Source organism: Bactrocera dorsalis, chromosome 4, assembly GCF_023373825.1.
Source record: "Bactrocera dorsalis isolate Fly_Bdor chromosome 4, ASM2337382v1, whole genome shotgun sequence".
NCBI classification, from domain to species: domain Eukaryota; kingdom Metazoa; phylum Arthropoda; class Insecta; order Diptera; family Tephritidae; genus Bactrocera; species Bactrocera dorsalis.
In genome coordinates this window covers 74560123-74574080 of record NC_064306.1, presented here as the reverse complement: position 1 = coordinate 74574080, position 13958 = coordinate 74560123, and the positions used below count along the sequence as shown (strand labels likewise).

At 33.2% G+C, this 13958-nt stretch overlaps 1 protein-coding gene across 4 annotated transcripts; it reads left to right on the top strand.

Annotated features, from left to right (window-relative positions):
* Positions 1-1458: 1458 nt before the first annotated feature.
* On the top strand, positions 1459-12759 carry LOC105228332 (uncharacterized). 4 transcript variants are annotated; one of them, XM_011208134.4, is made up of 5 exons: positions 1459-1760; positions 6468-6685; positions 6749-7000; positions 7064-8003; positions 9883-12759. In XM_011208134.4, the coding sequence occupies exons 2-4, from the start codon at positions 6485-6487 to the stop codon at positions 7979-7981; spliced, it is 1371 nt and encodes a 456-aa protein (XP_011206436.2). In that variant the 5' UTR covers positions 1459-1760; positions 6468-6484; the 3' UTR covers positions 7982-8003; positions 9883-12759. The 4 variants fall into 4 exon arrangements, 3 of the variants coding, with proteins under 3 accessions (XP_011206436.2, XP_029406944.2, XP_011206434.2); XR_007422655.1 differs by having other exon boundaries at positions 1460-1760; positions 6749-8003; positions 9883-12477; positions 12552-12759; XM_029551084.2 differs by having other exon boundaries at positions 1459-1756; positions 6749-8003.
* The last annotated feature ends 1199 nt before the right edge of the window (positions 12760-13958 follow it).

Sequence of the window (13958 nt, the reverse complement as noted above, 5' to 3'; positions counted from 1 at the left end):
CTTTGTCCACAATATAAAAACTTGATCCACAGATGTCGCCTTTCACTTTGACATCCTTTTGTTTAATGCACGTTTACGCCAATTTAAGGTTTGAATATTGGATACTGCGATGGTAGCGTCATCTATCGGTCAAACATTCCAAAATTAACAATTGATTAAAAATGAAAAAATAATTTAAAAAACATTTTCCAGTGGACCAAATTGTAAATCTAAACCATTCTCGAATCTCTTTGAACATACACACAAAATTTCATCAAAATCGGTCCATCCGTTTAGGAGCAGTTCAAATGCAAACACACGGTCAGAAGATTTATATATATAAAGATATGCAATCATTTGTATTGTCTCAGTGCCACTGAAATAAATTACAAACATGCAGGTGAAGCTAATAAAAGAGCTTTAAAAGTTAGATTAAAATGTTATTTTTTTCAATCATCCTTCCATTTAATGTCGAAATGAAATTAAAATCCCATTATAATAATTTCCATCCCGTTGGATGCCATAAATATGGATAAATAACTGGCGTACCTAAATAAAAGCGTTGAGTGGCGACTTTTTTACCGCTTAGTATTAATGCCGACTCCACCTCCCTATAATAAAACAATAACTTCACGAAAAATTCTCACATAAATCCAGAAATTAGTTCAGAAGAAATTATGTGAAAAAGGAATTACATTATTAATAATACTAACGTGCATTTGTACAAGTATTAAATATCGCGCGAAAATAATTTTTTCAGAAAAAATACAATTACATACTTCGTTTTCTGCAGCCAACTTTACTTCATAACGCATTGTCAAAATCGAATTTTTCGACGCTCAGCATTGCTGCCGCATTTATTTATGTATGCGCCATTAACAATATTTAAGCCTAATGCAAGGCATACACGCACCAATTATTATACCAATTTCAGCGAATTGTACAACTGATTGTTACGTATATGGGGCAGTTGTATGAGTTGTACCAACTGATTGGATGAACATCAAAATTTTTTGATATTTTGTCAAGTTGGTTGTGTTAGTTGGATCGTGTTTGGGTTGGTCGTGCGATTTCAAACGATTTCGTCATTTTATTTCGGCTGTCGAAGAGAGCGCGTCATATATAATAAGTAAAGCAACAACTTCCAAACTTATGTTTAAGCAACGAAGTGAATATTCAAAATGAAGTTGGCCTCAAAATTGTGTTAAAAGTTGTGTCGTATGTAGCGACAAGGGCAGTAAGTCAGTTGTCGCAGTATACCATTTATGAGAATATTACAGTTAGGATAATGTTTTTGGTTGTAAAAAAAATATAAAAAAACAACTTTCTAGCCGTAAGGACATCTATCAAATAAATTATATTTGAAATTTTTAAATTTTCCACATTTTGACACACAACTCTTAACAATTTCCAAACACTTCCTTAAAGTAATTTTAAAAATATCGAGTGGTAAGTCAATGAATCGAAGATTGTTATTTTGAATAAAATAAGGTGGTAGCACTGGAGTATTTTATTCAATTTAATTTATATTGGGTAATTGTGTTATTTGTGGGTATAGCTCGCTTCAATAATTTTATCGAATAATGTTGAAGTGATGATTGAATACTATTGGTTTGGTGTCATATTTAAAGTAGTATAAATTCATTTATTTGGATTACTAAACGGCATAATTCCAAATGTCTAGATGAAGTATGCTGGTGCCTTGCTGTTTATGTAGTTTTGTGTCTAAACGAACTTAAATGGGCCCATGAATGGAAGGAAATAAAGAAACTTATATGTATGTAAGTAGATGTACGCATGGAAATTAACAACAATAGAGTAGTTATATGATATCATATAGCTGTCGCTGACTTCTAGTTTTTAAGACATTTGAATTGAAATTTCAAAATCTTTATCTGGAGAATCTTCTATCTCCCTATTCGCCGATACCCAGTTTATTTCCGAATTCGTGGGATACTATACTAGATCTCAACCTATATTTCATGTTAAATAGTGCCATAATGTTTTAATTCAATAGATATTTAATTTTTTGTTCAATTCTAATTATTTAACAATACGTAAGTATAAATAACGCCTGGTCGGTCAAACTCCAGAGCGTCCTCAATTTTTTCGCGTAGACCTCGTTAAATCTTTAGGCAGTTTTTTATATTCCTAATCTGTAAAGCCTTCTTTATCCTTCCATACACATTTTGAAACCGAATTCGTGGGGTCCCGGTCGAAAATTTTATTTTAATATTATATTTTCAAACATATGTACATATGTATGTATATCTGAAAATGTTTGCTATTACATGAAGTAAACAATAAAGAGTCTAATAAAAAAAAATAAGTCGTGTTTTCCTCCCTGACGCTATAACTCCAGAACGCACCAACCGATTTCCACCGTTTTGCATTCGTTGGAAAGGTCTAGAGCTCCGTGAGGTTTATAGCAAAGAAAATTAAGGAAGAATTTTAACAGAAAAGCGAAAAAGTCTTTTTTTACATACAGCGCCATCTCTGATACATAGCATTGTATTTACTACAAATCAATATTTTAAGTAGATGGTGCCGGTGCGTGTTACAATGTGTGAAACAGATCCATTCGCAGCGACGCTGATGTACGTTGAAATGCCCAAGTATTACACTTGGAATCAATCAACAAAGAAATTACAACGTCGCAAACAAGGAACCCCAGTTCCAGATTGGCCACAGGTGTTTTCCACTGATGCACTAGGTCGCATGTATACTGTTCATCCTAGAAATTATGAATATTTTTATATGAGACTGCTGTTGGTAAATGTACGTGGACCAAAATCATTTGCGCATTTGAAAACTGTGAATGGCCAGCAATGCCAAACATATCGAGAAGCATGTCAACTATTGGGTTTGCTGGAGAACGATTCTCATTGAGAATCAATGCTTGACTATTGCTATCAAGCTACTGATTGGAGTAGGAATGATTGCGCCAAATCGATCGATGCACGAAGCATTCAACCAAGAATTAAATCGAGAGCTGCAATACAATGTTGATACATTGCAGGAATTCCTTCGAAATAATGTGCCGTTGCTGAATGAAAAGCAAAAACAAGTATACGAGACATTAATGCAAGCATGGACAATAATACCGGCGATCTATTCTTCCTAGACGCACCTGGAGGAACAGGGAAAACATTTGTCATTTCATTGATTTTGGCAACTATTCCATCAAGATGTGACATAGCTTTGGCGTTAGCATCATCTGGAATTGCGGCGACTCTTCTAGATGGCGGTCGTACTACAATTTCTGCGCTTAAGTTGCCACTCAATTTAATCACAATTGATACTCCAACATGCAATATTTCCCGATCCAGTGCAATGGGAAAATTGTTGATGCAATGCAAGCTAATTCATTGGGATGAGTGCACAATGGCACATAAAAAATCACTTGAAGCACTTAACTTCACACTGAAGGATCTTCGGCGAAATAACAACATCTTTGGCGGCTTCATGATATTGTTGGCAGGCGATTTCAGACAGACGTTGGCAGGAATTCCCCGTGGAACGCCTGCATATGAATTGAATGCTTGCCTGAAGGCATCACCTTAACGTAAAAACATTATCACTTACCACTAATATGAGAGTTCAACTTCAAAATGATCAAAGTGCTGCACAATTTTCAAAACAATTGTTAGCTGTTGGAAATGGAGAAGTCCCAGTTGATGCGACATCTGGATTAATTACTCTTACCAACGACTTTTGCCGATTTGTAGACTCTCAATTAACTCTTATTGAAAATGTTTTCCCGATGAAGTTTGTAGTAAATTATCCAACGGAGTTTTTGAACTCTCTGGAGCTACCAAGATTTCCACCACATAACTTGCAACTCAAAGTTGGTACAGTTATTATGATATTGCGTAATTTGAATCCATCGCGACTTTGCAACGGTACTCCACTTTCGGTAAAAAGACGTATGACGAATTTGACTGAGACAACCATTATTAACGGAAAGTACGCAGGTGAAAATGTATGTATTCCTCGAATACCAATGATTTCGACTGATCTTCCGTTTGACTTCAAACGATTGCAATTTCCAGTTCGCCTTGCATTCGCAATGACAATTAACAAGTCGCAAGGCCAATCGCTTAGTGTTTGCGGGATAAATTTAAAAAATCATTGTTTTTCACATGGGCAGTTATACGTTGCGTGTTCACGAGTTGGGAAACCATCCGCTTTGTTTGTGTTAACGTCAGACCAAAAAAACAAAAAATGTGGTTTACCAAAGAGCACTTCAATGAAACGGATAATTTACAGACATGTACAACGCTTCGATTCAGTATTTACTTTGGATTCACTTTCATTTACTTAGAGAAGTTCAACTAAATAACATTTCATTTTTGTAATCGAAATGAATTCATTACTGTTGTGAAATGAAATATTATACATATAATTTTTCTTTTCATAACATAAAACATTAAGCGAAGCCATTTGGTGGCGAAACGGAGTTCGCCGGGTTTGCTAGTATACTTATATTAATGTTAAAAATTAGATATGCATATATGTACATGTATACATATGTAAAGGGTGATTTTTTAAGAGCTTGATAACTTTTTTATAAAAAAAAACGCATAAAATTTGCAAAATCTCATCGGTTCTTTATTTGAAACGTTAGATTGGTTCATGACATTTACTTTTTGAAGATAATTTCATTTAAATGTTGACCGCGGCTGCGTCTTAGGTGGTCCATTCGGAAAGTCCAATTTTGGGCAACTTTTTCGAGCATTTCGGCCGGAATAGCCCGAATTTCTTCGGAAATGTTGTCTTCCAAAGCTGGAATAGTTGCTGGCTTATTTCTGTAGACTTTAGACTTGACGTAGCCCCACAAAAAATAGTCTAAAGGCGTTAAATCGCATGATCTTGGTGGCCAACTTACGGGTCCATTTCTTGAGATGAATTGTTGTCCGAAGTTTTCCCTCAAAATGGCCATAGAATCGCGAGCTGTGTGGCATGTAGCGCCATCTTGTTGAAACCACATGTCAACCAAGTTCAGTTCTTCCATTTTTGGCAACAAAAAGTTTGTTAGCATCGAACGATAGCGATCGCCATTCACCGTAACGTTGCGTCCAACAGCATCTTTGAAAAAATACGGTCCAATGATTCCACCAGCGTACAAACCACACCAAACAGTGCATTTTTCGGGATGCATGGGCAGTTCTTGAACGGCTTCTGGTTGCTCTTCACCCCAAATGCGGCAATTTTGCTTATTTACGTAGCCATTCAACCAGAAATGAGCCTCATCGCTGAACAAAATTTGTCGATAATAACACATTTCGAACCGAACACTGATTTTGGTAATAAAATTCAATGATTTGCAAGCGTTGCTCGTTAGTAAGTCTATTCATGATGAAATGTCAAAGCATACTGAGCATCTTTCTCTTTGACACCATGTCTGAAATCCCACGTGATCTGTCAAATACTAATGCATGAAAATCCTAACCTCAAAAAAATCACCCGTTATGTATATTAGTAGACCCCACCACTACACTGTATAGTGAAAATATTACAACACATTAAGCAAAATTTTACAAAAAGCATTTCAGTAAGTTACTAGTTTACTCCAAAGAAAGCGTAAAAATACATATGCATACCATAAACTCGTCGAAAAAAACTAACTCATATAGAGTAGCTATACTATAAGTATATCGCAAAACTAAAGTCATGTTATCTTAAGTTATACAGATTTTTTTTTTTGAGAGTTAACCAATTTTCTATACTTTAAGTTTAAAGTATGTTCAAATAACATAACAAACCAAAATAAAAGTATTTGTAAAAGAAATTCTTAGTATTTTGTGGGTATTTTCCTCCTAATAAAATGTTATTTTGCCCACTCTAGCTGCTGTTTCTTCATTCGGGAAAGAAAAGTGTTTTTTTGACTGGGCGTCGCATTCGTAATCCAATATTATTCAGGATATTAATTCAGAAAGTTTTGCTTTTATCGGACGCCCACTGCCCTTTGTTCGATTTAAAGAATTAACATTCGTATAATTTTTAATAATACTGAGCTCACTCTAAGCACTTATCTTAATCTTTTAATACATATATATATCTTATCTCTTAATAAATACATATTAAACTTTATGTCATATAGGTCAAAGTGTGAGATAATATATATTAATACAATGGCATGAAAGTATGTTTTCAAATATACTTCAATTTAATGCCAACAGTAAATACAATCAACTCAAACTTATTCCTAGTCCCAACATATCCAATATAGTGATATTCGGCTTACCAGTTGAGTGTATTCCGTTTATGTTAGCCATTGTGAAATTAAGTTTTCATATTTCCTTGGTGATTTAGAATTAAATGAAAACGATCTATACAACCAATACACAGTTTCGATTAATGAATTTAAATGTTGCTATTTTATTAAAATAAAGTTTTACGTTTTTGGGTCTTGCCAATAACGAGATTATGAAACATTCGGGTTTTGGAATGCTATAATATAATTTTTATATAACATACCCCTTCAGATATTTTCCAGGTAAAAATGCAGAATGGAATTTATTATAAAGAGATAAATACCGGCACTCAATCAGACATTAATCCAAACTTCTCACCTGCCAATGAATTGGTGGCATTTAATCGTGAAAAAATCAATTACCATTGTGAAGGTGTTGATCTTATATTAAAAGATCGACATAAATGGCACGGAGATCGAAGCGATTGGGATGTGCAAAATGGAAACCAGGTAAATCTCTGTGTACCTACTCTTTGTCATAATAGGCACACTTAACAAATTTTTATATGACAGGCGAAGTGGTCACGTAACAATATCACTGCGACAATGGAAAGATTTGAACCTACAGGTGATCCTCTTCCACCTCCACCTTCATCTAAATTTTTAGATTATGGACTTGCTGCCACCGTAGTTGCCTCGATTAAAAAAGAAACAGATGATGTGAAAATTGTAAATCCTTTCAATGGCGCATCAAATGATATTGAGTCTCTGGGCGCTGTTGGATCAGTAGATCACGTTTATTCGTACGCTTATTATGAGTCTCGGGTAATGAAATGTAATTCAAATATCTCTCAAAAAGAAATAATAGAAAAATGTAAGAATGAACAGATCAGTTCCCGACGAAATGTATCCAAGGGGTTTCGTTATAAAGCAAGTAATGAGCAGAAAACATATTTATCCTTGGAAGATCGTCATAGTTATACAACTCATTATGGAACAACGGAAAATTTGTATGAAGAAGTTAACGAAAAAAATGTAAAACATGTTCATTGTGATAATCATATATCAATATCTGCAAATAGCGTTAAAGAAGAAATTTTACAAGTACAACGCAATCACTTCCGAGTAATAGAAGAGCTTAATTTATCACTGGAAACTTTTATTATGCCTCCTAACCTGACCTCGAACAACATAGAGGAAACTGAAAGTATTGTGCACTGTGGAGGTGCTGAAAGCAATTTGTCGTCGGCTGTCGAAACCTCAAATAAAATATTACCTCCGAAAAATTGTAAATCTGGTTTGATAGGAGGACCTTCATCTTCCTTATCCATTTCAGGTCATCGCAGAAAATTTTCAAGTACAAGCCTTGAAGATATTGTAGAGACTTTTCAATCTATGGACCTAAAAGATAATTCTCAACATTCTTCTAATAATGTAGAATTTGATGAAGAAGATTTGGACAGCGGATTTAGTGGTAGTGTTATTAGTAGCGGGGCTAGCTACAATGAAAGCTTGCGGTACAATAAAAGTAGAGGTGCGCCACAGACACGCAGCAACGCTTTTTCTAAAAGCTCGTGTTGTTCATCCCCACCTTCGAATGAGTTTTCCACAAAAAATAATGTGACATCTCAACAATCTACCTCTATAACAAATAAACGATTTTGCGAAAATTTGCTCCCAAGGAAAAAAGGTCATGAAATAACTCCATTTAATAATTCCCATCGTTATTCCGATATGCATCATTTATATATTCGTTCAACACCAGAAGCACTTTCAACTGGTTTTAAATCTGGAAATAACTTTTAAACTGAAAATTCCTGAAGTTGTTGTAAGTAGATCATGTTAATCGTACCAAAAACTATTTTATTACCTCTCGCAAACAGAAAAATCTAATAATTAGAGCGGGCTGGATAATGTCAATCAAATTTTTCGTTCTCCTACTGTTAAGGCTTCTATTCTAGCTCATCTAATTAAAAGCATAACAAAGTAAGAAAAACGTTAAGTTCGGCTGCACCGAAGCTATAATATCCTTCACAGGTACATTTCTTATAGTATAAATGTACGGTTAAACATATAAATAGAAATTCATGATAACAAAAAATGTGTCGATTTCTATCGATCTTATAGCTGCCTGTTTCTCAGCTTGCCTTTCTACACGAACTCGTGTCCGAATAGGCGTTTTTGCTCTTCTCAACATAGCTTGATCTTATCTTCTCATCAAATTATACAGGACAAAGCACTGTTTTTTATAGCTTATATCAATTTTGATTGACGAGTTTCGGTGAAACTCGAAATAAATTGTATGTAAGATGTTGTATTACTTTGTGCAAAATATGCATGTGCAAAAATACTGCTGCTTACGGCAATGAATTTTACAACAAAATGACATCCATATACATATATGTATGTATGTTTGTAAGAATAAAAATAAATAGATATTTTCCAAATATTTCATCTAGATAACTGTACTTTAAAGACAATTCCTTTTTTAATTTAGGGAAACTTAAAATAATCTTTTCGTGCTTTAGCGTCAGAATATTTCCCAGCACCTTTCAATTAAGGAAGTCGTAATACGAGTATTGCAGGTTAACTGATCCATAAGGACAGGGGTTAGTTTCAGCGCATTTTATTATTAGCTAGGTAAATGTTAGATTTCGAGTAAATTGTTCGATGGAGGTGCGCACAGAATCAAGGCCCGCCATCACCGTATCATCAAGCAACAAGTATGTATTTTATATGTACCGATATAATAAAAGTGACAGATTTTACATATAATGAAGTCAATCATGGCTAACTTGGATTTATTGTAGTTTTGCTTTGCCCAAATCTCGTAGTATAAACTTATATGCATAGTATATTTGGCACTTTCGTTCAAAATCAAAAGATTTTTTGCTGTGCTTATTTCTTTGCATACACGCTTACCATATTTTTCTCCCCATATGTAACGATAACCATTTTCATAAACCCGGAAATAATAATATACATTTTAGGGTAAAATAAAGTAATATTTTTGCTGTGTAATATTTGGAGGATGCTGCTTGAAAAATTTCAATGAAACTATAGGGACTATGGGGTAACCACGTGCTTTTGCTATGATTGTTCCATTCCCGCGACCGGCGGGTTGTTGTAGCGGCATAAAACATTCCTGAAGTAATTTCGAGAAATGGTGCCGAGTTGACAGTCCTTGGCCGGATAAAAATACGTTTGGTACAATGCAATCGACCGGCCGGTCCTCAACTACGCCGCACTTATATAGTTGCCTGGATCCAGTGCTTCCAGTTAAAGAGCATAATGAACTCCTGTCCAAGCAGTTCCTGCTGGCCACCGCTTTGCATGTCCAGCCAACCCCCCTTATCTGACACCCTTTGGTCCGATCTGGTTATTTTTCCCGTAAACACTTCATTTGACTTCAGTAAAACATTTTTATTATAACGGCGTTCAGGTTTTCTGTAAAACACCTAGGGGCGAATAACACTCCTATGAATAAATTTTTGTCTTTTCGTAACTAATAATAAATAGTTTTCCGTGACTTGAGCGCACAAACGAAAATTATTACTTTTTAACGCACTATGTACTTGTTTATTACATTTGTAATATATATTTTAATTACTGCATATTCCTTAAATCTTTTACTGTTTATAATTTTATGTAGAATTAAATACTCCGAAATACGCAATACAATTTTGTTTGCATTTTATCTTTTTCAGAATTAATGCAACATAAATACAAAAATATACATAAGTACATAAGGGCGCATGTTTATGATGTGAGGAGATTCACTTATGTGTTATACTTATATTCCACATGAGTATCATTGAACTAAAATAAGCTTAAGAAAGCATCTAATTGTATGAATGTGGAAAAATTCAGAAACCCGTAAAAGCTTTGTTTGTATTTATTAACAAAGTAAATATAAGTAAATTTTAAAATAAATATAAAGAAATAAGACAATTATTTTCCCAAAATAAATAAATAAAGCAACACAAAAATTCGAAATAATCTGAATTTTAACGATATAACTAATGTAAGTATTTAAAAACTGTCTTAAAGGATTAATGCAAATTATCTCGAAACTGTAATGTTATATAATATGTTGTTTATTTCCCATGTCACACAACATTACAAAACCGAACATTTATACTCTAAACAATATGCCGAGGAAATATCTTCAGATCGTGACAAAACTTAATTTTAAGAAATGGATCACATTCAGATTTATTTATTATGATATTTGGATGTGATCCGCTTTGATGATTGGTGGATCGCGAGTGAATGTTACACGTTCTATAATTATCAAGTCTGCACTTATTTAAAATAAAATAAAAAAATAGTTTTGCTTTATTATTTGTCTAATTTTATGTGTTTTTTTAATGCTTAAAGAAAACTAAAGAATTTAAATGTCTATATAATATTCAAAGAAAACATTAGATCAAAAAAGTAGCAACCATTGAAAAGATTTCATGAATGAAAATGAAAATAAATATATATGAATATAAAGAAATAATAAAATTTTAATGAAAATCGCACGGTCATCCAAAATCAAGATTCATTTGTTAGGTAACTGTTTAAATGGTGTTCAAAATTCCAAAAGGATCGGTTGAAACATGTATGAAAATACTTATAACGTCGTCAATTTCGCTCCAATCGGCTTGTAATGTTAACACAATAATAATTAATTGAAATGTTATGCATTAAAACAAAATTTTAAATCCTTATATTAAGTATGTGAAGGCTATGGAAAGCATTGACCCGAGCTTAATCTTTTTTTGCACCAGCATACATTATTACCAGGAAAAGGCGTTCTCTATGTTTCATAGTTGATGTTCACAGATTGACCGTTATTTCGGTAAATAGTAGACCATATACACTCAGGTTCACATATTCGGGTTTTGTTGGCGTAATAAGTTATAATCCTATTTCGACGGAAGATTGAATTTGCTGATGTAGTTTCTGATATAGGATTTAACCTATAATAGTCCGATTACGACCATCTGCCAACCTCTCAATTAAGTCATAGATCATTTATATATGTATATGTTTCTGATTAGCTTTAAGTGAACAAACAACCGTTAGGTAAACAAAAAATTATATCCTTCAGAAACATGTTGCAAGAGAATAAAAACCGCAACACCATATCGTAAAATTTGGGCAATAATTCTCAAAATATTTTTAATACAATGAAAAAAGAAAGTTGTATGTTGTGAGAATTCAAGAGATTGAAGACTTGGTCATTAGTAACTATCGGAATAGTATACCATATTCATAAGTATACGTATTGTCTATACTCTTGCAATAGCTATGTATGTGTTGTTATTTTATTTTTTGAAGTAATTATTATTCAGATGATTCTCACATGAATTTAGAACACTTGCTTACGATTCGAAATATATTTTTTTATTTATGATTTGTTTTGACTCTTAACAAAAATATAGTATAAACTATCTTATTTTTTAAGTTGGATTAAACTGAACAAACTGTGCTAAATCTTGCTAAAGTCGGTTCAGTAATTTAGGAGTTTACCCCGAAAGAACCGCGATTTTTTTGTAATGTTAGCTATTTTGACATTTCTTTTTAAATTAAAAGCATAGCACTTGTCTTTATACATACAATTATTTTCTTTAAATTTTTTGCAAATATTCTTGCAATAACTAAAAAAAGAAATGAATTTCCACCATTTTCTTAGTTTTTTATTGATGCCTCTATATACACGTATCTCAATAATCAAGTAAAACCTTACCTCTCTTTACCTTTTAAATACGTTACACTAATTATATCACGGATTATACTCCATTAACATTCCGACCAAATGCATCATACCATTATTGTTATGCACTTACCATTATAATTTATCTGGACACATGATTCATAATATCAAAACCAGCTGTTTCTCTTGTATTGTTTTATCTATGTACATATGTATGTATATCTTTGTATATACATATGTATGTATATAAAAGTGAATCCTTTTTTCCCGTGGCCGCGGCATCACGCGTGAATGGTTGGACCGATTTCGCTAATTCTTTTTTTGTTGTATTTGTTATTATTAGGAGAAGGTTTTTATGTAAGAAAAAATTACGAAAGTTGCGTCCATAATATAAAAATGAATCTCAAAATGTGTTGCTAAGCGCATAACTCAACAATGCCTGGACAAATTTGACCAATTCTGTTATTTAAATGTTCGTTGAAGTTCGAGATGGTTTTTACGGCGAGAAAAATTCGAATAATTACCGGAAAACCCCTAAAAACACCCCTTTTCTTTTCCCAATACAAACGTATTATTTTGTATGTATGTATGTAATTATGTAAGTAAAAATGAATGTTTGTTAGTAACGCTAGGGCTCGAGAACGGCTAAGCCAATCTTTTTGAAATTTTCAGAAGTTGTTCGCTGTGGATCTAGAAAGGTTTAAAAATAAAACCGAGGAGGGTTGCACTCCGGGAGTCCAGGCAGAAGTGAAAACTTGAACTTTTTTGGATGAGCATTTTTAGGTGCGCTCGCGACATGAGAAATTGTGCATGAAAAATCAAGTTTATCAAAGCAATGTGGGCACTTTTTGAATGGACATGAAGTATAATAATATAGAAACTATATTCGAAGGAAGTGGCTTTATTTAAAGTAGTAAATATTAGTAAATAGTAAATACAAAATTTATCAATTCTCATCCATAATTTCAACAACTCTTACATCAGCATTTTCATCAAATTCTAAAACTGAAACAATGGGTCTATGGTAACTAAAGTATGAAATGAACAATTTTCATTTAAATCTATTTATATATCTTGTGAATACTGCATCAATAGTAGTTTTGTATTTTGTTGTGCTAAGATTGCGATCATTGGACATCGTTAAATCAAATTCTTCATATAAAAATTCAATTAATGATTGATTTTTGATATCTGCAAGGTTCATGTTGAAATCTCCACTCAAAATCATAGGATAATAATAAAATCTTCTATTAATTTTCATCATAAATAGCGCGGAAGCAGCTTTAGAATAAATGAATAAATTTTAATAGAAGAACTCTCGTATTGCTTGTAAAGACTGTTTTGGTGAAATATAAACGGCAGCCATTATTATTGTTTGTCCATTAGAATGGCATTGGGAAATATATACTTATATCACCAATATTCAAAACATTAGTGCTAAACATACTGGTATATCTCGCATGCACTTCCATATGATCTGTAGAAAATGTGGCCATAGTATCATCGGACCGATGATAAATAGCCACCCCACCTGCTGGACGATTGTCTCTTTTGAAACTTGCTATAAAGTTGAAATTTGGAATGTCAATGGTTTCTTCGTTACTCACATGAGTTTCTGATAATATTAACACACTCATTGTCTCAACAAGAGCATCAACTGATAGGTCATGTACATGTCGTCGTAAGCTTTGACAATTGAATAAAAAAATAAGTATACCTTTTTTTTTTGCAGAAATGAAATCAATAAATGTTTTAGTAACAGTTTGTAAGTTATTGTCATGTAATCGTTTCAGTTCGATGGATAAATCATCACGATGAGTTGTAGATATCTTTTGGTCTTTGCTTGTGTTTGAATCATCAGTCGGTGCGTTTCCTACTCTACCATGATGAAATAAACAATAGCATTAAAAGTACTTTCCTGAGACTGGTGAATCGTCACTAGTGGAAAATGTTTTCTTTTCGCCACTATAGTTTTGTTGTTCAGTGGTATTGATGATGTTTGAGCAGAAATTGGCACAGCATCTCTGTCGATTCCCAAGCGTTCAATGTCATTTCTTGCCTTAGTTTTGCGCTTTTGAC